At 32.8% G+C, this 25059-nt stretch overlaps 1 protein-coding gene and 1 long non-coding RNA gene across 3 annotated transcripts; one reads left to right on the forward strand and one right to left on the reverse strand.

The window, feature by feature from the left end:
• Positions 1 to 496: 496 nt before the first annotated feature.
• On the forward strand, positions 497 to 22262 carry LOC139430930 (uncharacterized). Its single transcript, XR_011641289.1, has 2 exons — positions 497 to 19668; positions 19725 to 22262. It is a non-coding gene; the product is annotated as an uncharacterized lncRNA (long non-coding RNA).
• Positions 22252 to 23332, reverse strand: LOC139430929 (uncharacterized). 2 transcript variants are annotated; one of them, XM_071198443.1, is made up of 6 exons: positions 23246 to 23332; positions 23049 to 23190; positions 22924 to 22989; positions 22774 to 22871; positions 22648 to 22708; positions 22252 to 22597 (listed from the first exon to the last, which is right to left on the reverse strand). In XM_071198443.1, the coding sequence occupies exons 1-5, from the start codon at positions 23330 to 23332 to the stop codon at positions 22697 to 22699; spliced, it is 405 nt and encodes a 134-aa protein (XP_071054544.1). In that variant the 3' UTR covers positions 22252 to 22597; positions 22648 to 22696. The 2 variants fall into 2 exon arrangements, with proteins under 2 accessions (XP_071054544.1, XP_071054543.1); XM_071198442.1 differs by having other exon boundaries at positions 22252 to 22871.
• Between the last annotated feature and the right edge of the window lie 1727 nt (positions 23333 to 25059).

Below are 25059 nucleotides of genomic sequence, written 5' to 3' on the forward strand. Positions count from 1 at the left end.
TTTATATTCCTCTATGAAGTTGATCATGAAATCTTTTGACCAATATCGCGTATCAGTCATAATAAGTTATTTTTATGTCAAATACTTGCAAAACAAACCCACATTTTAGACCACGTGAAAGTATTTTTCAAAAGAGACAAAACTCCGCGATAAAAGCGTCCCGAACTAGACTGCTGTATCACGCGTTCCTAGCATGCGCGCGCAAAATGTGTTCACAAGCAAGTTCAAACCTGCGCGACTGGAACGGGCCATTCCAAGACTGCGTGAAAGTGTGTACGTGTGAAAGCCGCTATTAGTTCTGATGTTGCGAACATGATGCCAATATGCGTACCTGAAAAGCTTCTATGTTTTATCTCTTTCACATGTACTACCTTTGTTTTATTTTTAACTTTATCTAATGCTGTTATTTCAACTTTATTATTTTCAAGTAATTTAATGATTTTATAAGAACCGTTACACTTTAATTTATTTTGTGTATCTTTGAACCAATATACTATTTGTCCTTTTTTAAAATCAGTATCTTTTATGTTTTCATTAATTTTGTCAATGAGTTTAGATTTATCTTTAACTTCTGTTTAGTTAGTTTTTTATAAATTTCACCTGTTAATTCTTTATGTCTTTCTAGATAATCTTCTGCAGTTTTTCTTTCAAAATCTATATTAATTGGTATTAATATCGATTTGATTGGTAATTGATATTAATGGGCAATCCTATAGCCGTATGAAACTCTCGTAACATAGTAGGTTTTTTGATAAGCTGTATCGCCTCTACTGATGGATCGTCATCTTTCAAAAGATATATATTAAAGTCTCCAAGGCAAAAGGTCACTAAATGAGGTTTCTAAGATTTCGTGAAACTCTCTGTAATTTGCAGCTGGAGATTTCTGTGGAAACCATCCATTATTATATTATCACTTAACTCCGTCATCCAGGTTTCACTAATTGAAAGAATATCCAATTTATTACTATTTATCAACTTTGCTAAGTCATCAATAGGTTTAGAATGAACAGATTGCACATTTAGGTGTGCCATCCTAATAGCATCCCTAATCACCATAACACGAACGAATTCAGTGTACTACACGCAGTGCTGAGTTACACCACCCAAATATCTAACTTACTTTTATTTATTCCACACACAACAAAATAGTAATAATGTCATAATAATGATATGCACATAAAAAGTATAGAGGGTGTTTCGGTGACTCGGGGAACAAATTTAACCACATATACCAGAGTAAAAATGAGGACGATTCATGTAGAAAAAATAGTAAAAGTCCTCAAATTTCAAAGATAGAAGCCATCAAAGTTAGGAAATTTTAACACATTTTTCTAAATATCTTAAACACTATTTATGGTAATGTGTTGAAATTTGGTACAGTATAAACTAATATCACGTAAAACCATTAGGCAATTTATAAGTTGGATCGGTCCGCGGGAACAATGCTATACAGGCTGTTCCTAAAATTTGTTTGCTCAAAACATTTTTTTTCGATCGTAACCCTACAATTATTTTTGCAGTTTCTAATAGAAAATTTATTTTAGAAACTTTTATCACTTTTAGATAATATTGATAAAAATCACCGTTTTCGAGGTAAATGTTAAGCTCCGATTATTCTAATTTTCAAAAACATTACGAATTTTTATACACGTGTTATAAAAAGTATGAAATAATACAAACAAGAAAAAAATATACAAAAACAAAAAAAACGAAACAAAACAAAATTCAAATAATATAGTGAAACTAATGTATAATGAAATATTAACTGCAACAAGCAACTATTCAAAAAATTATTAGACCCATCATCAGCAATAACGATACTCCCACAAACAAGGTTGCCAGACTCATTCAAAGGTTCTTATATGATGTTTTTCACGAGTATTTTCAACATACCATCAAGAACTCCAAAGACCTCATCAATAAGCTAGATAATTTTAAGACTAATAAGAAAAGTAAACCCATATCTTTTGACATAAAGAACCTTTACACCAATGTACCTATTAACAAAACCATGAAAATAATTAGAAAACACTTAATAGAATTTCAACTAGACCTAAATCTTGACATTTTGGAAATAGATAGTTTTCTAGATGTTCTATCTTTGACCTGCAAACAAAACTTTTTTGCATTTGATGATAAATTTTACAGGATGACAGACGGTCTGAAAATGGGTTCTCCCATATCCGTCATACTATCGGACATATATGTGAACCATTTCGAGAATCAACTTTTTTCTGAGCCTTACAAGTTCTTTACCTCTGATATAACATTTTACTGTCGTTACGTGGATGATATCTTTGTTGTTTATGACGGGAATAAAGATAAATTTAAAGCATTGAACAAAATCTTCAATAACATTTCAAAACTTGACTTCACCACGGAATTTGAAAATAATCTAAGTCTCAATTTTCTGGACCTAACTATAAAGAGAAATATTTATAATAATAAACTAGATTTCAACATATTTAGAAAACCAACTACAACTGACACTATCATCCCTAACAATTCATACAAGTGCGCACAACATAAACAAGCCAGTATGCGATTTTTTGACAGATTAGAACATAAGATTAAACAACAACTACACCATTCACCAGATACAAAATATTTACAATAAAACACACTCAGCATACATAAATAAGATCATTTTTCCTAGTTACTGTCAAAAACTTAAATTCATAACATTAGTTTTTTCTTTTCCTTGCAAAGCTAAATTGAGGGTGTCTAAGTGCTGCATGGTGTCAGTCAGAAATGAGAAATCTTGAAGCCAGTTTTTGTCTTCCAGTTCTAGACATTGCCTTCCTTGTTCTTTTAAAAATATGCAAATGGGAATGAGTAATTCATTGAATCGGTTCAAAACATTATAAACTGATAACCATCTTACAATACAGTAAAATGATATATCATTTGGCGATTTATCTCCTTCCTCTTTCAGTTCTTCTAAAAAATTCTTGAACTGACGATGGGTTTTTGCATTTACACAAATAAAGTTTATTATTTTCAAAACAATATTCCATACGTTTTCGAATTTTAAGTATTTACTTATGATATGTTCGCGATGAATTATACAATGAATTGGTACAAACTTAGGAATTTTTGGATCACTTTTCAAAAGCCCAATAAGTGCTTGGTTTTTTCCTGTCATCGCAGGAGCTCCATCCGTCGCAACGCTTACAAGTTTATCAATAGGTAAGTGAAAATTATTCAATACCATATTGAATGCATTTTTTATATCGATGCCGCGAGTTGTCTCTCTAAGAGCTACAAGATCTAACAATTCTTCTTTTATATGTACTTCTTCAGAACCGTAGCGGACAAAAATCGCTAATTGTGGAATATCTTGAATATCTGTAGATTCGTCGAGCGCTATGCTGAATGCAGTACAGTTATTTAAATCATATTTCAAAGTATTTTCAATACTTTTATTTATTATAGAAATACGACGCTCTGTAGTACGGCGTGATGTTGGAATTTGGGTAATCAGTTTCAGCAATTTTTCATTAGTTGGTTCCAGAAGGTTAATTACGTCTACTAAGTTATTTTTAATAAATTCTCCTTCAACATACGGGCGTTTTTCACGGGCAATATTCCAAGATATAATAAAACTAGCTTCAATTTTCCTGATATCCTCGTTACTGCATGAAGCTAAGAGGCCTTGTTGTTTCTGGAGACAATTTTTTAACGACATTAATTTTTCTTTTCGCAATTTTGAACTTGGTGGATATTGAATGGAAAACTGCGGATGAGTTGTTTCATAATGTCTGCGTAAATTACTTATTTTATAGTTTGCGATGGTATCTTTGCAAATAAGACACAATGATTTACCATTGTATTCGATAAATGCGAAACTTTCCTCCCATTCGCTACGAAAACATCTATTTTCTTCTTCATATTTTCTTTTTTTATTTACGGTTGTCATGTTGCCTAGTAGCATAATAAATATCTATTCTTATAATAAATAATTGAATAATAACTTACTTTTAAAAACAGTAAAAAGGCTGCAGTTATAACATTAACACGTCCAAGCACGTACCGGTTGTGAGCGGTTACCGATGATATTGAATTAACCGACATGTAGAGACTGTTGGTTCGGGGAATCACACGTCTCATATGGCGAAGGGCGTGGCTATCGATGAATACCACAAAAACCCAGCTAAATATCGCAATAAAATACGTATTTCCTTATTTTGAAAACATTTTAAAAAGGGAATAAAAAAAAAAAAATTAAAAAAGAATTAAAAAATAATTTTTTTTTCTTTCAATATTTATTTTTAACCATAAAACGCTTTCTGCATTTTTATGTACAGTAATCAGCTTATTATCTACCGTAATCATAATATTCGGTGACTTATCTTCTATGGGACCCTATACATAGTTTCTAATTTATTACTACGACTCTCATTTCTTAATATATTATCACTTATCTTATACGAGGAGAAATTCGATATTTTGTCCCGACACTCTCTACTCGACACTCACTAGCATCTGCACCAGTGTTACCACCTTCGCCAATAACGAATTCGGGAGACGTTCGTCAAAAATCGGTAGATTGCGACAATATTCGGAAGATTTTGAAAATTAGTATTATTCACGTGAAAATCACAATGTATTTATTTTCATTTAAATAAAACACAATCGAATAATTTTCTTTATAAAATATTTATTTAAAAAAATACACTTCTTATATATCTAAGCTTAAATTTAATCTTGGTAGGAACTTTTACCTTTTAATATAGTATCAGTCATCTTATTTGTCAAGTCTTTTTCAACTGGAAAATTGTGACATACGTACTTTTCCATATGTTGTTTTGTATATAACAATCCAGATATTGCTGTTTAGATATTGGTTTAGATATTGTTATTTATATTATATTTGATATTGGTTTCTTTGTTTAGTTTTTAACAAATTGTAGGTCGAAAACACTCTCTCGCAATTTGCGGAAGAGTGTGGCAAATATAGGATATTAATTTGAAGCAGGAAGATTTGTTCGATCCCGATATTAAACTTGAAAAAAAATTGTTCCAGGGATAGGACCAAGGTTATACTAAAACGGCAATTTTCTTACTTCACCAATATTTCGCTTTCTAATTTAAAGCTTCCTCAAGGGTGAGGTTACAACTACATACAAAATGAAAGTTAGATTAAAATAACACACCAAATAAAACTTACATCGCTATGAAACAAGCAAAACACAAATTAAACATCCAACGGTTCGACATAATGGAGCAAGCTCATTTAACGTTTTATTACCGTTGGTTGAGCTTAGTAAAGTGTTAGTGTATATATTTAATATTACTTCTATAGGTTATACTTTCAGCGTGTTGCAATGAAACGCGATAAAGTTAAAGTTATTGCATTATTGTGGTTACTTTATCGTCGTAAAAAAAGACAGAAACGTCGTCGTTTTTGGGTTCATCCAATTAATTTAAGAAGAGATAAAGAAAATATATTTAGAAAACTTTTTGAGGACCTACGGAATGATGAAGATAAATTTTTTAATTATTTCCGGATGTCAGCTGCTTCCTTTGATGAATTACTTACAAGTTGAAGGACGTTCTTCAACGTCAAAATACAAAAATGAGAAATTGTATTCAACCTAAAGAAATGCTGGCTGTGACATTGAGGTAGGTTAATAAATATATTTATATTAATTCAAACAAATTTATTTATATTAACACAAATACTATATACTATATTATATATATATATATATATATGCATATGTTATAAGGAAGTAAAATCTACACTCTCGGCAGGTGAAGAATTTTCATGTACATCGGTATTGAAATGTTGGAAGTATTGGCTCGCACTGCTACTTGAACCGGGTGATGGCTCTAGAAGCTGACTTGAAGCAGACAATGTTGAGGAGGGTTGAATTACTGATGGTTGTGAATAAAAAGATGTAGACGGGGTCAATATTTGTGGATGGTGATAAGCTGGTATATTTTTTCGTTAATTTGAGCCATGACTTGTGGAACGCTCATCTGAAATTGTAAAAAATCTTGAGTGCTGAATTGCTCTATGTGAGGCTTTAGGCTATTGAAAAATGCCATTCTGCTGTCCTCTTTTTCTGGCTCCAGTGCCTTCAAGATTTTAAGTTCCAAATCATCTGGTTTACGACGCTTTCTTGATTTATCAGAAGGGTTTCTAATTCTTCATGTTCATCTTTGTAACTAATTCATAATATTGATTTGTTTCTTGACAAATTTTCTTCATAATTTCAGGCGTAAAATATAAATGGAAAATATCTAAAGCCGTCGGATCTTCTGGTATTTCAAACACTAAACAGTAGTTAGCACAAATTTTCTCATGATTGTACAGCTGAGAATATTGCTTAAGCTTCTTTCCACACATAATGCATTCATATGTTTTTGACGGCATTATGCAACATCTTTATTACGAAGAATCTATATAATATACATGCTGACTTGAAGTTTTCGTATCAGAGTGCGCGGTAAATAGATCGGATACTATGTGAGGCTTTAGGCTATTGAAAAATGCCATTCTGCTGTCCTCTTTTTCTGGCTCCAGTGCCTTCAAGATTTTAAGTTCCAAATCATCTGGTTTACGACGCTTTCTTGGTTTATCAGAAGGGTTTCTATCGCTGGCTGTCTCTGGTTCTTCACTTCGTTGAGGCAGTGGATCGTCTTCTTCTTTATTAATTGCCTCTATACTATCCTCAGTTGATCTACGTTCGTCATATATTTTTTTTTAAATTCTAGTTGATCGTTGAACACGTATTTCATCATAGCCTTTTTTCCGCTTCCACTTCATCATTTCAAAATTGGAATTTCTACTGCTAGGAAGATAGTAAGAGATGTATGTACTGCAATCTGGACAGTAATGCGAACAGAATGCATACCTATGCCAACAACAGAATTGTGGGAATCTATTGCTTCTTATTTTGAATTAGTTGCTAATCTTCCTCACTGCATAGGTGCAGTAGATGGAAAACACATACGCCTTAGCTGTCCACAACATAGTGGGTCAATGTATTTTAACTACAAGGGCTACTATTCTATAGTTCTAATGGCAGTCGCAGACTTCAAATACCGATTAGTTTATGTTGATATTAGCAGCTATGGCAAAGAGTGTGATTCTTCTATATTTAAAAATTCTAGCCTATGGCAATCCATAGAAAACAATACGCAACAATTACCAAAAGAATGTTGCCTACCAGGAACAGAAAGCCCAAATGTTCCATACTTCTTCGTAGGAGATGAAGCGTTTGGGTTACATAAACATTTATTAAGACCTTTCGGGCTAACACATCTAACACTTGAAAAAAGAATATTCAATTATAGGTTATGCAGAGCACGTCGATATGTCGAATGTTCATTTGGCATCCTCACCAACAAATGGCGAGTATTTCATCGGCCGATTTATGTAGAGCCAGGCTTTGCAGTCGACATCGTAAAAGCTTGTGTAGTATTGCATAATTTTGTACGAGATAAAGATGGATATTTGGCTGAGAATACCACGACATTAACAGGCTTAGATGATTTACCCCGAGATAATGTGACAAGAATAGGTCTTACAGCCAATAATGTTAGGACCGTGCTTTGCAATTACTTAATGTCTAGCGTAGGAAGTGTACCCTGGCAAATGTCAAAAATATAATTAATGTTTTGATCAGAAAACTCATTTACATATTAGCTGTTTTTTATTAATCTAAATAAAAAGTGAACATTACATACCAAATGCATTTTTTCTTTGTCTTCCAGTTTTTCAAAATCGGGGTTCAATGCCACACAAACCTCACGCCACATATTCCTGGTTAAATTTCGGTCCTTATAAGCAGCCAAACTTTTATCCCACAAAATAGGTCTATCGTGGACTAGAGATATGAGCACTTCACTATCACATTCAGTCATTTTACTAAATTCAAAGTTTTTTAAATAATTATATTTTATTATGAAATAAACAACAATCGCTAGCTTGCTACCCTTTTGCTACGACGCAATGCGACTACGCAAATTACGAACGGCAAAAATCCGTTGCATGTATAAACCTGCATTTATACGCATAGGCCACTACCGTCTTGAAACGGCACGGCCGCCGTCTCATTGTAGTGGCAACGGACGGCAGCTGAACGGTACGATTTTATGCCGGACCGGTACCGGCTTGTGTGAAAAATCCCAACTATTATTTCGCTCCACTATTGGAATGTGGACGGACGTTATTTTGCCGGACGTCCAAAATCCGGCGTTTAAGTAATGTCTTGTTGTTTTACAATGTCTTTTATGTAATGATACCTAACCTCTATATGCTTGCTGCGTTTACTTATAACGCCACTTTTCACTAAACTTATTGCACTTTTATTATCCATATACAATGTCGCTTCTATCTTCCTTCCAGTAATCGCCTCTATTAAGCACGTATTAAACACGTGTTATAAAAAGTATGAAATAATACAAACAAGAAAAAAATATACAAAAACAAAAAAAACGAAACAAAACAAAATTCAAATAATATAGTGAAACTAATGTATAATGAAATATTAACTGCAACAAGCAACTATTCAAAAAATTATTAGACCCATCATCAGCAATAACGATACTCCCACAAACAAGGTTGCCAGACTCATTCAAAGGTTCTTATATGATGTTTTTCACGAGTATTTTCAACATACCATCAAGAACTCCAAAGACCTCATCAATAAGCTAGATAATTTTAAGACTAATAAGAAAAGTAAACCCATATCTTTTGACATAAAGAACCTTTACACCAATGTACCTATTAACAAAACCATGAAAATAATTAGAAAACACTTAATAGAATTTCAACTAGACCTAAATCTTGACATTTTGGAAATAGATAGTTTTCTAGATGTTCTATCTTTGACCTGCAAACAAAACTTTTTTGCATTTGATGATAAATTTTACAGGATGACAGACGGTCTGAAAATGGGTTCTCCCATATCCGTCATACTATCGGACATATATGTGAACCATTTCGAGAATCAACTTTTTTCTGAGCCTTACAAGTTCTTTACCTCTGATATAACATTTTACTGTCGTTACGTGGATGATATCTTTGTTGTTTATGACGGGAATAAAGATAAATTTAAAGCATTGAACAAAATCTTCAATAACATTTCAAAACTTGACTTCACCACGGAATTTGAAAATAATCTAAGTCTCAATTTTCTGGACCTAACTATAAAGAGAAATATTTATAATAATAAACTAGATTTCAACATATTTAGAAAACCAACTACAACTGACACTATCATCCCTAACAATTCATACAAGTGCGCACAACATAAACAAGCCAGTATGCGATTTTTTGACAGATTAGAACATAAGATTAAACAACAACTACACCATTCACCAGATACAAAATATTTACAATAAAACACACTCAGCATACATAAATAAGATCATTTTTCCTAGTTACTGTCAAAAACTTAAATTCATAACATTAGTTTTTTCTTTTCCTTGCAAAGCTAAATTGAGGGTGTCTAAGTGCTGCATGGTGTCAGTCAGAAATGAGAAATCTTGAAGCCAGTTTTTGTCTTCCAGTTCTAGACATTGCCTTCCTTGTTCTTTTAAAAATATGCAAATGGGAATGAGTAATTCATTGAATCGGTTCAAAACATTATAAACTGATAACCATCTTACAATACAGTAAAATGATATATCATTTGGCGATTTATCTCCTTCCTCTTTCAGTTCTTCTAAAAAATTCTTGAACTGACGATGGGTTTTTGCATTTACACAAATAAAGTTTATTATTTTCAAAACAATATTCCATACGTTTTCGAATTTTAAGTATTTACTTATGATATGTTCGCGATGAATTATACAATGAATTGGTACAAACTTAGGAATTTTTGGATCACTTTTCAAAAGCCCAATAAGTGCTTGGTTTTTTCCTGTCATCGCAGGAGCTCCATCCGTCGCAACGCTTACAAGTTTATCAATAGGTAAGTGAAAATTATTCAATACCATATTGAATGCATTTTTTATATCGATGCCGCGAGTTGTCTCTCTAAGAGCTACAAGATCTAACAATTCTTCTTTTATATGTACTTCTTCAGAACCGTAGCGGACAAAAATCGCTAATTGTGGAATATCTTGAATATCTGTAGATTCGTCGAGCGCTATGCTGAATGCAGTACAGTTATTTAAATCATATTTCAAAGTATTTTCAATACTTTTATTTATTATAGAAATACGACGCTCTGTAGTACGGCGTGATGTTGGAATTTGGGTAATCAGTTTCAGCAATTTTTCATTAGTTGGTTCCAGAAGGTTAATTACGTCTACTAAGTTATTTTTAATAAATTCTCCTTCAACATACGGGCGTTTTTCACGGGCAATATTCCAAGATATAATAAAACTAGCTTCAATTTTCCTGATATCCTCGTTACTGCATGAAGCTAAGAGGCCTTGTTGTTTCTGGAGACAATTTTTTAACGACATTAATTTTTCTTTTCGCAATTTTGAACTTGGTGGATATTGAATGGAAAACTGCGGATGAGTTGTTTCATAATGTCTGCGTAAATTACTTATTTTATAGTTTGCGATGGTATCTTTGCAAATAAGACACAATGATTTACCATTGTATTCGATAAATGCGAAACTTTCCTCCCATTCGCTACGAAAACATCTATTTTCTTCTTCATATTTTCTTTTTTTATTTACGGTTGTCATGTTGCCTAGTAGCATAATAAATATCTATTCTTATAATAAATAATTGAATAATAACTTACTTTTAAAAACAGTAAAAAGGCTGCAGTTATAACATTAACACGTCCAAGCACGTACCGGTTGTGAGCGGTTACCGATGATATTGAATTAACCGACATGTAGAGACTGTTGGTTCGGGGAATCACACGTCTCATATGGCGAAGGGCGTGGCTATCGATGAATACCACAAAAACCCAGCTAAATATCGCAATAAAATACGTATTTCCTTATTTTGAAAACATTTTAAAAAGGGAATAAAAAAAAAAAATTAAAAAAGAATTAAAAAATAATTTTTTTTTCTTTCAATATTTATTTTTAACCATAAAACGCTTTCTGCATTTTTATGTACAGTAATCAGCTTATTATCTACCGTAATCATAATATTCGGTGACTTATCTTCTATGGGACCCTATACATAGTTTCTAATTTATTACTACGACTCTCATTTCTTAATATATTATCACTTATCTTATACGAGGAGAAATTCGATATTTTGTCCCGACACTCTCTACTCGACACTCACTAGCATCTGCACCAGTGTTACCACCTTCGCCAATAACGAATTCGGGAGACGTTCGTCAAAAATCGGTAGATTGCGACAATATTCGGAAGATTTTGAAAATTAGTATTATTCACGTGAAAATCACAATGTATTTATTTTCATTTAAATAAAACACAATCGAATAATTTTCTTTATAAAATATTTATTTAAAAAAATACACTTCTTATATATCTAAGCTTAAATTTAATCTTGGTAGGAACTTTTACCTTTTAATATAGTATCAGTCATCTTATTTGTCAAGTCTTTTTCAACTGGAAAATTGTGACATACGTACTTTTCCATATGTTGTTTTGTATATAACAATCCAGATATTGCTGTTTAGATATTGGTTTAGATATTGTTATTTATATTATATTTGATATTGGTTTCTTTGTTTAGTTTTTAACAAATTGTAGGTCGAAAACACTCTCTCGCAATTTGCGGAAGAGTGTGGCAAATATAGGATATTAATTTGAAGCAGGAAGATTTGTTCGATCCCGATATTAAACTTGAAAAAAAATTGTTCCAGGGATAGGACCAAGGTTATACTAAAACGGCAATTTTCTTACTTCACCAATATTTCGCTTTCTAATTTAAAGCTTCCTCAAGGGTGAGGTTACAACTACATACAAAATGAAAGTTAGATTAAAATAACACACCAAATAAAACTTACATCGCTATGAAACAAGCAAAACACAAATTAAACATCCAACGGTTCGACATAATGGAGCAAGCTCATTTAACGTTTTATTACCGTTGGTTGAGCTTAGTAAAGTGTTAGTGTATATATTTAATATTACTTCTATAGGTTATACTTTCAGCGTGTTGCAATGAAACGCGATAAAGTTAAAGTTATTGCATTATTGTGGTTACTTTATCGTCGTAAAAAAAGACAGAAACGTCGTCGTTTTTGGGTTCATCCAATTAATTTAAGAAGAGATAAAGAAAATATATTTAGAAAACTTTTTGAGGACCTACGGAATGATGAAGATAAATTTTTTAATTATTTCCGGATGTCAGCTGCTTCCTTTGATGAATTACTTACAAGTTGAAGGACGTTCTTCAACGTCAAAATACAAAAATGAGAAATTGTATTCAACCTAAAGAAATGCTGGCTGTGACATTGAGGTAGGTTAATAAATATATTTATATTAATTCAAACAAATTTATTTATATTAACACAAATACTATATACTATATTATATATATATATATATATGCATATGTTATAAGGAAGTAAAATCTACACTCTCGGCAGGTGAAGAATTTTCATGTACATCGGTATTGAAATGTTGGAAGTATTGGCTCGCACTGCTACTTGAACCGGGTGATGGCTCTAGAAGCTGACTTGAAGCAGACAATGTTGAGGAGGGTTGAATTACTGATGGTTGTGAATAAAAAGATGTAGACGGGGTCAATATTTGTGGATGGTGATAAGCTGGTATATTTTTTCGTTAATTTGAGCCATGACTTGTGGAACGCTCATCTGAAATTGTAAAAAATCTTGAGTGCTGAATTGCTCTATGTGAGGCTTTAGGCTATTGAAAAATGCCATTCTGCTGTCCTCTTTTTCTGGCTCCAGTGCCTTCAAGATTTTAAGTTCCAAATCATCTGGTTTACGACGCTTTCTTGATTTATCAGAAGGGTTTCTAATTCTTCATGTTCATCTTTGTAACTAATTCATAATATTGATTTGTTTCTTGACAAATTTTCTTCATAATTTCAGGCGTAAAATATAAATGGAAAATATCTAAAGCCGTCGGATCTTCTGGTATTTCAAACACTAAACAGTAGTTAGCACAAATTTTCTCATGATTGTACAGCTGAGAATATTGCTTAAGCTTCTTTCCACACATAATGCATTCATATGTTTTTGACGGCATTATGCAACATCTTTATTACGAAGAATCTATATAATATACATGCTGACTTGAAGTTTTCGTATCAGAGTGCGCGGTAAATAGATCGGATACTATGTGAGGCTTTAGGCTATTGAAAAATGCCATTCTGCTGTCCTCTTTTTCTGGCTCCAGTGCCTTCAAGATTTTAAGTTCCAAATCATCTGGTTTACGACGCTTTCTTGGTTTATCAGAAGGGTTTCTATCGTTGGCTGTCTCTGGTTCTTCACTTCGTTGAGGCAGTGGATCGTCTTCTTCTTTATTAATTGCCTCTATACTATCCTCAGTTGATCTACGTTCGTCATATATTTTTTTTTTAATTCTAGTTGATCGTTGAACACGTATTTCATCATAGCCTTTTTTCCGCTTCCACTTCATCATTTCAAAATTGGAATTTCTACTGCTAGGAAGATAGTAAGAGATGTATGTACTGCAATCTGGACAGTAATGCGAACAGAATGCATACCTATGCCAACAACAGAATTGTGGGAATCTATTGCTTCTTATTTTGAATTAGTTGCTAATCTTCCTCACTGCATAGGTGCAGTAGATGGAAAACACATACGCCTTAGCTGTCCACAACATAGTGGGTCAATGTATTTTAACTACAAGGGCTACTATTCTATAGTTCTAATGGCAGTCGCAGACTTCAAATACCGATTAGTTTATGTTGATATTAGCAGCTATGGCAAAGAGTGTGATTCTTCTATATTTAAAAATTCTAGCCTATGGCAATCCATAGAAAACAATACGCAACAATTACCAAAAGAATGTTGCCTACCAGGAACAGAAAGCCCAAATGTTCCATACTTCTTCGTAGGAGATGAAGCGTTTGGGTTACATAAACATTTATTAAGACCTTTCGGGCTAACACATCTAACACTTGAAAAAAGAATATTCAATTATAGGTTATGCAGAGCACGTCGATATTTCGAATGTTCATTTGGCATCCTCACCAACAAATGGCGAGTATTTCATCGGCCGATTTATGTAGAGCCAGGCTTTGCAGTCGACATCGTAAAAGCTTGTGTAGTATTGCATAATTTTGTACGAGATAAAGATGGATATTTGGCTGAGAATACCACGACATTAACAGGCTTAGATGATTTACCCCGAGATAATGTGACAAGAATAGGTCTTACAGCCAATAATGTTAGGACCGTGCTTTGCAATTACTTAATGTCTAGCGTAGGAAGTGTACCCTGGCAAATGTCAAAAATATAATTAATGTTTTGATCAGAAAACTCACTTACATATTAGCTGTTTTTTATTAATCTAAATAAAAAGTGAACATTACATACCAAATGCATTTTTTCTTTGTCTTCCAGTTTTTCAAAATCGGGGTTCAATGCCACACAAACCTCACGCCACATATTCCTGGTTAAATTTCGGTCCTTATAAGCAGCCAAACTTTTATCCCACAAAATAGGTCTATCGTGGACTAGAGATATGAGCACTTCACTATCACATTCAGTCATTTTACTAAATTCAAAGTTTTTTAAATAATTATATTTTATTATGAAATAAACAACAATCGCTAGCTTGCTACCCTTTTGCTACGACGCAATGCGACTACGCAAATTACGAACGGCAAAAATCCGTTGCATGTATAAACCTGCATTTATACGCATAGGCCACTACCGTCTTGAAACGGCACGGCCGCCGTCTCATTGTAGTGGCAACGGACGGCAGCTGAACGGTACGATTTTATGCCGGACCGGTACCGGCTTGTGTGAAAAGTCCCAACTATTATTTCGCTCCACTATTGGAATGTGGACGGACGTTATTTTGCCGGACGTCCAAAATCCGGCCTTTAAGTAATGTCTTGTTGTTTTACAATGTCTTTTATGTAATGATACCTAACCTCTATATGCTTGCTGCGTTTACTTATAACGCCACTTTTCACTAAACTTATTGCACTTTTATTATCCATATACAATGTCGCTTCTATCTTCCTTCCAGTAATCGCCTCTATTAAACACTTCAAATACATCATCTCCTTACAGCATTCAGCTGCAGCAATATATTCTGCCTCTGTTGTTGACAATGATACAATTTGTTGTCTTTTCGCGCTCCAAGTTATCGGTCCTTCGTTAAGAAATATTATGTAACCCGATGTGCTTTTTCGCGTTTCTTCGCAATTTGCATAGTCTGCATCACAGTAAGCACTTAATTTTATATTGTCAAGTCCCGTGTTTAGTTTATATCCAATTCCGATATTTTTATTAGTGTTTAGATATTTTAGGATTCTTTTAACATTATGTCACTATTTGTTGTTTCTTTTACTTAACGACTTACGTAATTCACCGCGAAATTGATATCCGGTCGCGTTTTACTTGTTAGGTATAACAAACTTCCTACTAGTTCTTGGTATGGAAAGTTTTTTGTTTGTTTTTTATCGCTTCTTGTAAAATCACTATTGCTTAACGGTATATGCGTTTCTTTTGATTCAGTCATTTTATATTTTTTAATTACTTTCTCTGTTAAACTGGTTTGATGTAATTTTAATTTATTATTTTCTATTTTTAGCTCCGGTTTTCCCACGTTTTTGTTATGAAGTTTTTCTTTAATTTATTAATTACGTGTTTTATGTGTTCTTTATTATTTGATATGATGAGGCCATCATCTACATAAATAGCCATAATTAATGTTCTGTCACTGTTTTTAAATATACACTGTTCTGACTTTAATTGTTGCAACTCAATTTGTTGTAGTACTTTTGTGAATGTTTCATTCCATTTCATAGGTGCCTGTCTTAAGTCATATAAAGCTTTTTTCAGTTTACATACTTTTTCATCTGCATTGCTGTATCCCTGTGGTATATGCATGTACACGTCTTCATCCAGTTTTCCATATAAGAATGCCGTTCTTATATCAAATTTTACTACATAACTGGATTGTGCTGCTGCTAGCGCAAATAATGTTCTTGTAGCACTTGAACTTATTACTGGGCTATATACCTCATCAAGTAGATCATTAAACTCCTGTTCAAATCCTCTTACCACCAATCGAGCCTTAAATGTTCCATCTTCTTTTATTTTGAATATCCATTTATTAGATAGTATCTTTTGGTCGTCTTTTACCTTATCTTTATCCACTAATTCCCAGACATCGTTCTCTTTCAATGAACGCTTTTCCTCTTTTATCGCTTTCAGCCATTCATCTTTGTCTTCGTCTTTTAATGCTTCTTCGTAAGTTAAATATACATAATCCTTCAATCTTTCCGGTTTCTTCTTTGTTCTTTGTGGTTTTCCATTTGTTTTCTTTATTTCTTCTTCATCATCTTTTTTATTTTCATGTTTTTCTTCGATTTCTTCATCCTTTTGCTCTTCTTCATTTTTCTGACATTCTTGATCTCTCTTATCTTCATTATTTTCTTGTCTTTCTTCATCTTCTTCTTCCGTGTCATCAACCAGTATTTTAATTTTTTTATTTTCGAATGTTGCATCTCTCGAGATAATTATTCTTTGTTTTTCTCATCAAAAAACCTATGTCCATTGCTTGCATATCCTACAAATATCATTCTTTCACTTCTTTCATCTAATTTTTTAAGGTAACCAAGCTTCTTTACATGAACATAAGTACCAAATATCTGTAGATTTTTTAAGTTTGGTTTCTTTCCATTCCACATTTCGTATGGAGTGCATCCTGTGGTCGTTGTTGGTGTTCTATTCATTAAATAAGCACTAGCTCGTACAGCTTCACCCCAAAATGTTTTTCCTAATCCCGAATCATATATCAAAGCTCTTGCCTTTTCCATTATTGTTCTATTTGCTCGCTCAGCTTTTCCATTTAATTGTGGAGTATGTGGTATTGTATAGTCTAATGTTGTTCCTCTTTTTTTGCAAGAGTTTTGCAATTCATTATTGGTGTACTCTTTTCCATTATCGCACCTGATTTTTTTAACTTTTGCTTCTAATTTTGTTTCGACTTTTTTGACGTATTCTTGGATTATTTCAGGCACTTCACTTTTGTTATTTATGATGTATACCTCAATGTGATGAGTATAATCATCTAACATTGTTACAAAATATTTCTTTCCATCCCATGTTTCCGGGTCAATTGGTCCACATACGTCAGTGTGTATTATTTCCAGTGCTTTTTTAGCACTTGTTCTTTTGTCACCAAAAGCAGACCTTACTCGTTTTGCTTTTGTACAAATTTCACAAATTACACTTTCCATTTCTTTCATTGTCTTTTCATTTATTTTAAAGTCTTCTGTACTTTCTTATATCAATTTAATTATTTCATAACTTGGATGACCTAATTTTCTGTGTAATTGTATTGTTTCCTTTTCTTATGTTATCATGGCATGTTTCTCTTCATTTTCTTTCAGGTTTACTTTGTACAGTCCATTTTTATTTTTGATTCCACTCATTATTAATTTTCCTTCTTTATAAATATCCACACCTTCATTTTCAAATACTACCATTTCCACCATTTTTTGCTATTTTTGATACATACAACAAGTTCTTTTCCAATTCCGGTACATATTATATGACATGACATCTTTCAGGTTACAATTTCCTGCTTCAATTTCTCCTATTGCTTCTGTTTTTATCGTTTGATCCTTTTTTGCTGTTCCTATATTTTCATTTAATTTTTCAATCTTGATCAAAATCTCCTTGTCATTTGTCATGTGGATTGAGGCACCCGAATCCAATATCCATTCTGATTTTTTATTTAAGTCTTTTGCAGCCAAAAAACTTACCTTGTCTTCAATTTTAACTTTAATTTTTTCATCTTTATTCCTGAAAAAACATTGTTTTTCAGAATGATTATTTTTCCTGCAGATACTGCATCCTTGTTTGTTTTTGCAATTTTTTGCGATGTGCCCTTTTTTTCCACATTTGAAGCATGTTATGTCGTTTGGTTTATTGTGTCTATTAGTTCTTTTTTGTTCACCTTTAAATGCCACCTGTTCCGTTGTGTTTTCACTTTTCATTCTCAACTCTTCGTTAAGCAATCTTTCGGTAAGTTTTTCAAAAGTTTTATCATTCTCTGAAGCCGACTCCCAAGCACTTCTAAAATATTTATACGTATTTGGTAGTATCGATAATAACTTTGTTATTTTCATTTCGTCTGTTATTTTTTGTTTTAATCCCCTTAGTTTGTAGGTTATATTTTCTAGTTGTGCTATGTTCGACCCCATATCAACTTCCTTTTTAAATTGTAATTGGTAAAAATCCTGTAATAGTCTGTATTTCACATCTTCTGTATCTCTTTGATACATTCCCGACAATTTTTCGATCATTTTATTTGCCGTCTTACTGTTTAGCACATGCATCATCGGTTGTTTTTCGATTGTTGTTATTATTATTTTTTGGGCAGTAGCATCCTTCTGCACCCAATCTAATTTTTCTTTTACTCCTTCTGGACATTTATTTATTCCATAAGCTATCTCATATATACCCTTGGCCTTAAAAAAGATTCCAATTTGAAAGCTCCACGCTTCATAGTTCTCCGCTCCTTTCAATGTTTCAATACTTGCATATTCGTTAGTTTCACTCATTTTTATTATTTATTTTATTTTATTTTTTTTTAATTATTTTTAATAATTTTTAACAATTTTATTATTACCGTTTTTTTTAACTTTGTTGTTTGGTTTATTATAAATAATTCTTGAATATTTAATTTTCTACGTATGTTAAAATGGTCTGTTAACGATGCATTTATTGCTGACGCTGATCCAAGATCCTATTTTATATGTAGAACTTCTTTATTTTCATTATAGATAACGTTATCTCTTTTAAAATTATTATTTTTCCTTAAGGGCTCAAACTCTGCTTCAGTCATTAAAGATAATTCAATGGTATGTTTCGGTGTTTTAATCAATTCCCAGGTGATCATGCCTTTCGTGGAGTATTGGATCAAATTGGAGGATATCACTGGAGGATATCTCTATACGCGAATGGAAGTCTGCAGCTACGTTATTTTTTCCTTTTATGTATTCGACTACGAAATCGTATTCTTCCAGAGCCAATCGAAATTTGGTTAATCTGCTGCTAGGCTTTATAGTAGTATAGTAATGCCGGTTCTGGAGCGGAAATGGCTCCCACGTCACGTGTGACGTCAGAGATAAGTGTGTGACGTAATGTATGACGTCATGGAGTGCGCCATCTGTTGGAGAGTGTCGGCGGTGTGGGTAATGTAGGTTTCTGTTGTGGTGGGGGTGAAGCCTATCTTTTGGAGAGTGTCGGCGGTGTGGGTAATGTAGGTTTCTGTTGTGGTGGGGGTGAAGGCCATCTGTTGGAGAGTGTCGGCGGTGTGAGTAATGTAGGTTTCTGTTGTGGTGGGGGTGAAGCACCTTCCGGCCCGCGAGTGCATGCAGGCACCTAGCGGTGGGGTGGTGTTGATGGGTTAAATTAAAACGAATTAAGCGAACAGCAAGTGAGCAGACATGTCACACATAGCTTACGGAACAGAAAGTCAAAATATCGTATGCTCGCATTGTGGGCAAGAAGGTAAAACTAGGATTAAATCTAAAATAACAACAAGAACTCACACATTCAGTTTAATATTATGTTTGTTTGGGTAAATAAATTATAGTATAAAGAGATTTTTAAATTTAATAAATATTTAAATTATAGATGCTGGCCTTGTATTTGGATACCATACTTAATGGACACGTGTATGAACATTGATCATTATTGTGTTAATTGTGAAACATATCTAGGAACATATCAGAATTGAGGATGGTGTAGTAGAGCAACATAGTATGAGATTATAGGATTGAAATAAAAATAATGTAAATTTAATATGTTTGAAATAAAAAGAATATTAACGTATAAATGTAATTTTATTGCTAAAAAAATAGTATATACATTATGTTAACTTAATTTGGTTGGGGAGATTTTTCACAAAACGATATAAGGTGCGCATTGTTGACTTGCCCAACTTCTTTCTCCCCTTCATAGATGATGCACATTGAACTTAGCGACTGGATGTCTTCATCAGTCATCTCCTCAGCCATCCGTTTCGGCAAAAACACCGAAAAACCATCCTCTAATTCGAGAACAACTGATGGCCATTTCAACGTTGTCACACGTTTTGCTTGTTTTATAGGATGAGGAATTTTCAAGCCCAAATCAACCAATTTCTTCTTCTGTGGGAATTCACAGAGCCCCAACTTATTTAAATGCGATAGTGACATACTTGGTATAGCAGTTTTGACTTTAACTAGAATACTCATAATTAAAAGCCGTCTTATATACCTAAATTTCACGTCATTTCGAATTATCTAGAAATAAAAAACAGGATGTTTACAGAACTTTCATTGGTTGAGAAGAAAAAATAGGGGGGATTTCCGGGAAGTTGTGGTAGACCATAAAGATAACTATCTCTTTTATGAACAACAGGATGTTGACGCATCAGAAGAAATAGGGTGGGTTTCCGGGAAGTTGCGGTAGACCATAAAGATAATTATGTCTGTTATGAAAAACAGGATGTTTACATGAGAGAAGAAATAGGGGGGGATTTCCGGGAAGTTGCGGTAGACCATGAAGATAATTATGTCTTTTATGAAAAACAGGATGTTTGCATGAAAGAAGAAATAGGGGGGGATTTCCGGGAAGTTGTGGTAGACCATAAAGATGACTATCTCTTTTATGAACAACAGGATGTTGACACGAAAGAAGAAATAGAGGGGGTTTCCGGGAAGTTGCGGTGGACCATAAAGATAATTATATCTTTTATGAAAAACAGGATGGTTACATGAAAGAAGAAATAGGGGGGATTTCCGGGAAGTCATGGTCACAAAAACAGGATGTATGCGAAATCAAAAATGGGAAATTTAAATATAACATGTATAATAAATCTATTTAATATCTTATAAATACAGCAAAAATCACATTATTTTTATGATATAAACTCCAAACAGCATAATCAAAGTAGCAAAATTCCACATGTTCGATATTATTATTGAAAGATAAAGCATTATCCATAATGATTAATTTAGCGTTTTCATTTTCAATAAAGTGTCCTTTTTCTTTTAAAAAACTTTTAAATTTATTATGAAATTCAAATACATCACTATTTCCAGCATAGAACGTATTTCCATTCCGATAGATTTTCCAGTTTATCGATAAATAATCACAATACATAATGAACTCAACATTTTCAAATAATTCAGTGTCCAGGTCTTCTAAATTTAATAGTTTCAACTCGATTTCAGAGTTTTCAGCATGTAGAATAATATCGTTTAAAAACACCTTCAATGCGCATCTAAATTCTTCCTGAGACATCATTTTATACATGTTTTCTTTTAGAAGTTAAATATGTAACTGATTAATTAATTTCAGAATTTTATGTATTTAAACATTTCATTTGCAAGGGATAACGGATGTGGTGTGGGACGGACATATATAAGTAAGGATGTATGATAGTAATTTTTTAATATTAGTAAAAATGAGTTCATATAAATTCCAACCAGTGTCTTTACGCGACATAGCATTAAAACGTATAAATTTAAGTGTAAATAACAGAGTGGGAATTTTAAGACTACATTTGTATTTACCCTGGGGGTTAGTATTAGCGCTATGGAACACCTGGGTTGAAGATAATTGGGATGAGATGGTGGGTGCATATGATCACAATATAAATTATGAAATGCTATGTATCGAACGGGAAACGTTTAATTATGAAATGAATCATCGGTGTATAAAAGCGCTATCATTCCATTTCAGTAGTTATAGGTAGGTAGGAGCAAATTAATGAATAAACAACGGATGCTAATTTTTATAAAAATTTCAAAGTGATGCAATCTTTGAAGATAATCAGCAGATATGTATGTGGTGGTGCTATTATAAAACAACGCATGGTGGGGTGTGTCATGATTGTATAAGGCGCTATAACATATATGTTAGAGGTTTCAAAGATTTTTTTGCGGAACGGCTGTTCGTAGTAGCATATGAAGAATGTAAAATCGATCATGAAATAGTTTCAACAGAAGAGTGTGGTGATACTATTCTAGAGTTTGGAAATTGGTGTAACTTTTGTTTAAGACGCCCCAACTTCAGGTTGCTATTAAAAACGGAATGCTCATCACATGTACATAGGATATTCAATGAAATGTAAATAAAACATGTTAAATAAAATAAGTTAAATAAAATATATTAATTAATTTCTTATATATATTCATTTAATTTTATACAATACAATACTGTAATCAAACATAACAAATTAAAGATTTTATAAAATACTAAATGTGATGCGCTCATGGAGTCAGCGATAACGATCACATGGTCATCATTACCAACACCAGTGGCGATACCATAACTCCACCTGTAAAAAATATAAAATTAATTAAAAAGTAAAAAACCAACTACATCATCATTGCCTTCAACAGATAATGGTGGGGATAAAATGTGATTTCGGACCCCCAATGTTAAATCTTATGGGATTTTGGTCCAGAACGCCCATAGCTATACTGCACCGCAGAATTAACAGCGTTTGATTACTTCCTCTATAAAAAAATAAAATTAATTAAAAAGTAAAAAACTAAGTCATCATCACCTTTAGTGGTTACGTCAACCATATCTAATGGGATAAGCGGCAGCAAAAATTACTCTTCCGGCTATAAATAAAATGAAATAAAAGTATAAAAGCCAACTGAATATAAAATAAAAATATATCAATTACCGCTGAATCGTTATCTGTGGTAATGTCTATTTCTATTACCACAGAATTAACAGCGCCTACACCACCACCGGCACCCGTCGTTAGATCGATCAATTCCTCTGTAAAAATAAAATTAATTAAAAAGTAAAAAACCAACTAAGTCATCATTACCTTCACCGGTTAAATCGACCATATCTAATGGGATAAGCGGTGGCGGTGGTAAAATTACTCCTCCGACTATAAATAAAAGTATAAAAAATTAATACAAAATTAAAGTAAAAAGAAAAAATACTTACAGAGTATAAAAAAATGAGATGCCACGACCTCGCTCTCAGAAATTATTAAAAAATCTGTGGGGGTCACATAGCTATAAACTATGCGCCCCCCCTGCACGAGCGAGTCCTCCAAACCGCCATTAGTTGTTACAATCATAATGGGCTAAAAAATTAATATTACATATTGAAAAATTAATTCTAGTATAGGTATAACTTACATTTGGATGATGTAATTCACAAATCCCCCGGATTAGATCCCAGGGGATTGCCGCATATTCATTTGCGTTGTTATTGTTATTGTTCATATTGCACTAAAAACCTTCTTTAAACTAACTGTAAAAACATAAGACACGCTATTTATACCGAGAGATGATATCTAAAAAAATTAACGAAAACAGGAAGATTTGGTTTGAATATGAATCATTTTAATTATCTCCGGAAAACTCGGTTTCTATGGTTGTTAATATCAATTTGTTTATAAAATAAAATTGTCCTTGTAGATTTTTTAAAAAATTATAATTTATAAAACTTAAAAATTAAACAATATTATCTTTAGATATCCAACTATTATGTGTTGAATCAAAACCTAGCCATTTTACATATAGCATATTCTTTTTACGTTTTAACACTTTCTCAACAAGATATGCATCCGATTGTCTAGATTTTTGAAGTTCAAATTCATAAAACGCGCCTTTAATCGGCTGCCCGTTGATATCTTCCAATATATAGGTTACAGGATTTGTAATTTGCACTTTAACAATTTTAAATAATTCAGTAGTCCAGTTGGGTAAGTAGCCTTTATCGAAAACATGTTTATATTTACTAATTCGAACGACGTCGCCAATTTTAAATTTTCCTTTACCGGCAATCTTAATGTGGTTGTACACCGTTTTAAGTAGTTCGTTTTCAACGGATTTCGAATTAATTTGAGCTGGTGCTAACCTTGTGGTACTATGTTTTGTGTTGTTGTATTTTAATGTTACATCTTTTAAAGTTTGCAGCCATATATGATTTCCGTAAAGACTAAACAATTTATACAATTTTTGTTTTATAGTTCTAATAACACGTTCAGCCATCGAAGCTTTCATAACGCTGAACGTAGAATAATGGTTAATGTTAAATTCTTCCATCAATTTTTTAAATTGATTATTGTAGAATTCTTTACCGTTGTCCGTTTGTAGGTTGCGAGGCGTGCGATGTCCGTTTTCAGATAAGATTGTGCGTAACGCGTGAGTAACATCCGTGGCTGATTTGGTTTTTAGCGGTCGAGTCCATAGGTATTTTGAAAAACAATCGATAACAACTAGAATGTATTTATTTCCGGAATTAACTTTAGCGAACTCAATCATTTCAATAAGATCAGCTTGCCATAGATCATCGATCCCCTTTAGTATAGTTCTTCGTCGAGGAAATATACGTCTAGTCGGACGATGTAGTTCTTCAACTATGGTCTCCTTTGCTTTGGATACTTTAGCCATTGATGGTATTATTCTTCTTCAATTCAAGGGATTCTACTATCCAGTTTATCAATACGTGATTTTAGATCCGCATCTAGGGAATCAATTCGCTTCTGAACATCCGTAATGCTATTTCGAATATTCTCGTTGGATGTTTTAACTGAGTTTACAATATCAAACAAAGTACCGTTGAAATATATGAATTCCTTATCTACCTCCACCTTATTTTCATCAATTTTAGTTTTAAGGTTTGGAATTTCAGCGCTAAGATTGTTTATCGTCGCAGATGACTTATCAATGTATGTTTTATGATCAGTAATTTGCTTTTTAATGTTTATGATTTCGTTTGCACAGTTATTTATAGAGGTTTCGGTGAGATTTTTCAAATTAACGAAGTTTGAGCGATGATCTAAAGTAATTTCCGCTTTAGCTTTATCAATTTCCTTCAAGATTTCATCCTTATATTTCATATAAGTTTCATCTACATATTGTTTAAGTTTCTTATTAGTATCAATTATTTTATCAGCAACTTCCTTTAAGATTTTATTCTTACAAGTTTCATCCGCATATTGTTT

The sequence above is a fragment of the Onthophagus taurus genome, chromosome 8, assembly GCF_036711975.1.
Source record: "Onthophagus taurus isolate NC chromosome 8, IU_Otau_3.0, whole genome shotgun sequence".
NCBI lineage: Eukaryota > Metazoa > Arthropoda > Insecta > Coleoptera > Scarabaeidae > Onthophagus > Onthophagus taurus.

Bases quoted from the DNA above. Each gene is read 5' to 3' on its own strand.
- LOC139430929 (XM_071198442.1), bottom strand. From the start codon at position 23,332: ATGAACAATAACAATAACAACGCAAATGAATATGCGGCAATCCCCTGG. The intron at 23,191-23,245 runs GTAAGTTATACC...TTAATTTTTTAG, and splicing joins GTGAATTACATCATCCAAAT to CCCATTATGATTGTAACAAC. The intron at 22,990-23,048 runs GTAAGTATTTTT...TTTTATTTATAG, and splicing joins ATCTCATTTTTTTATACTCT to TCGGAGGAGTAATTTTACCA.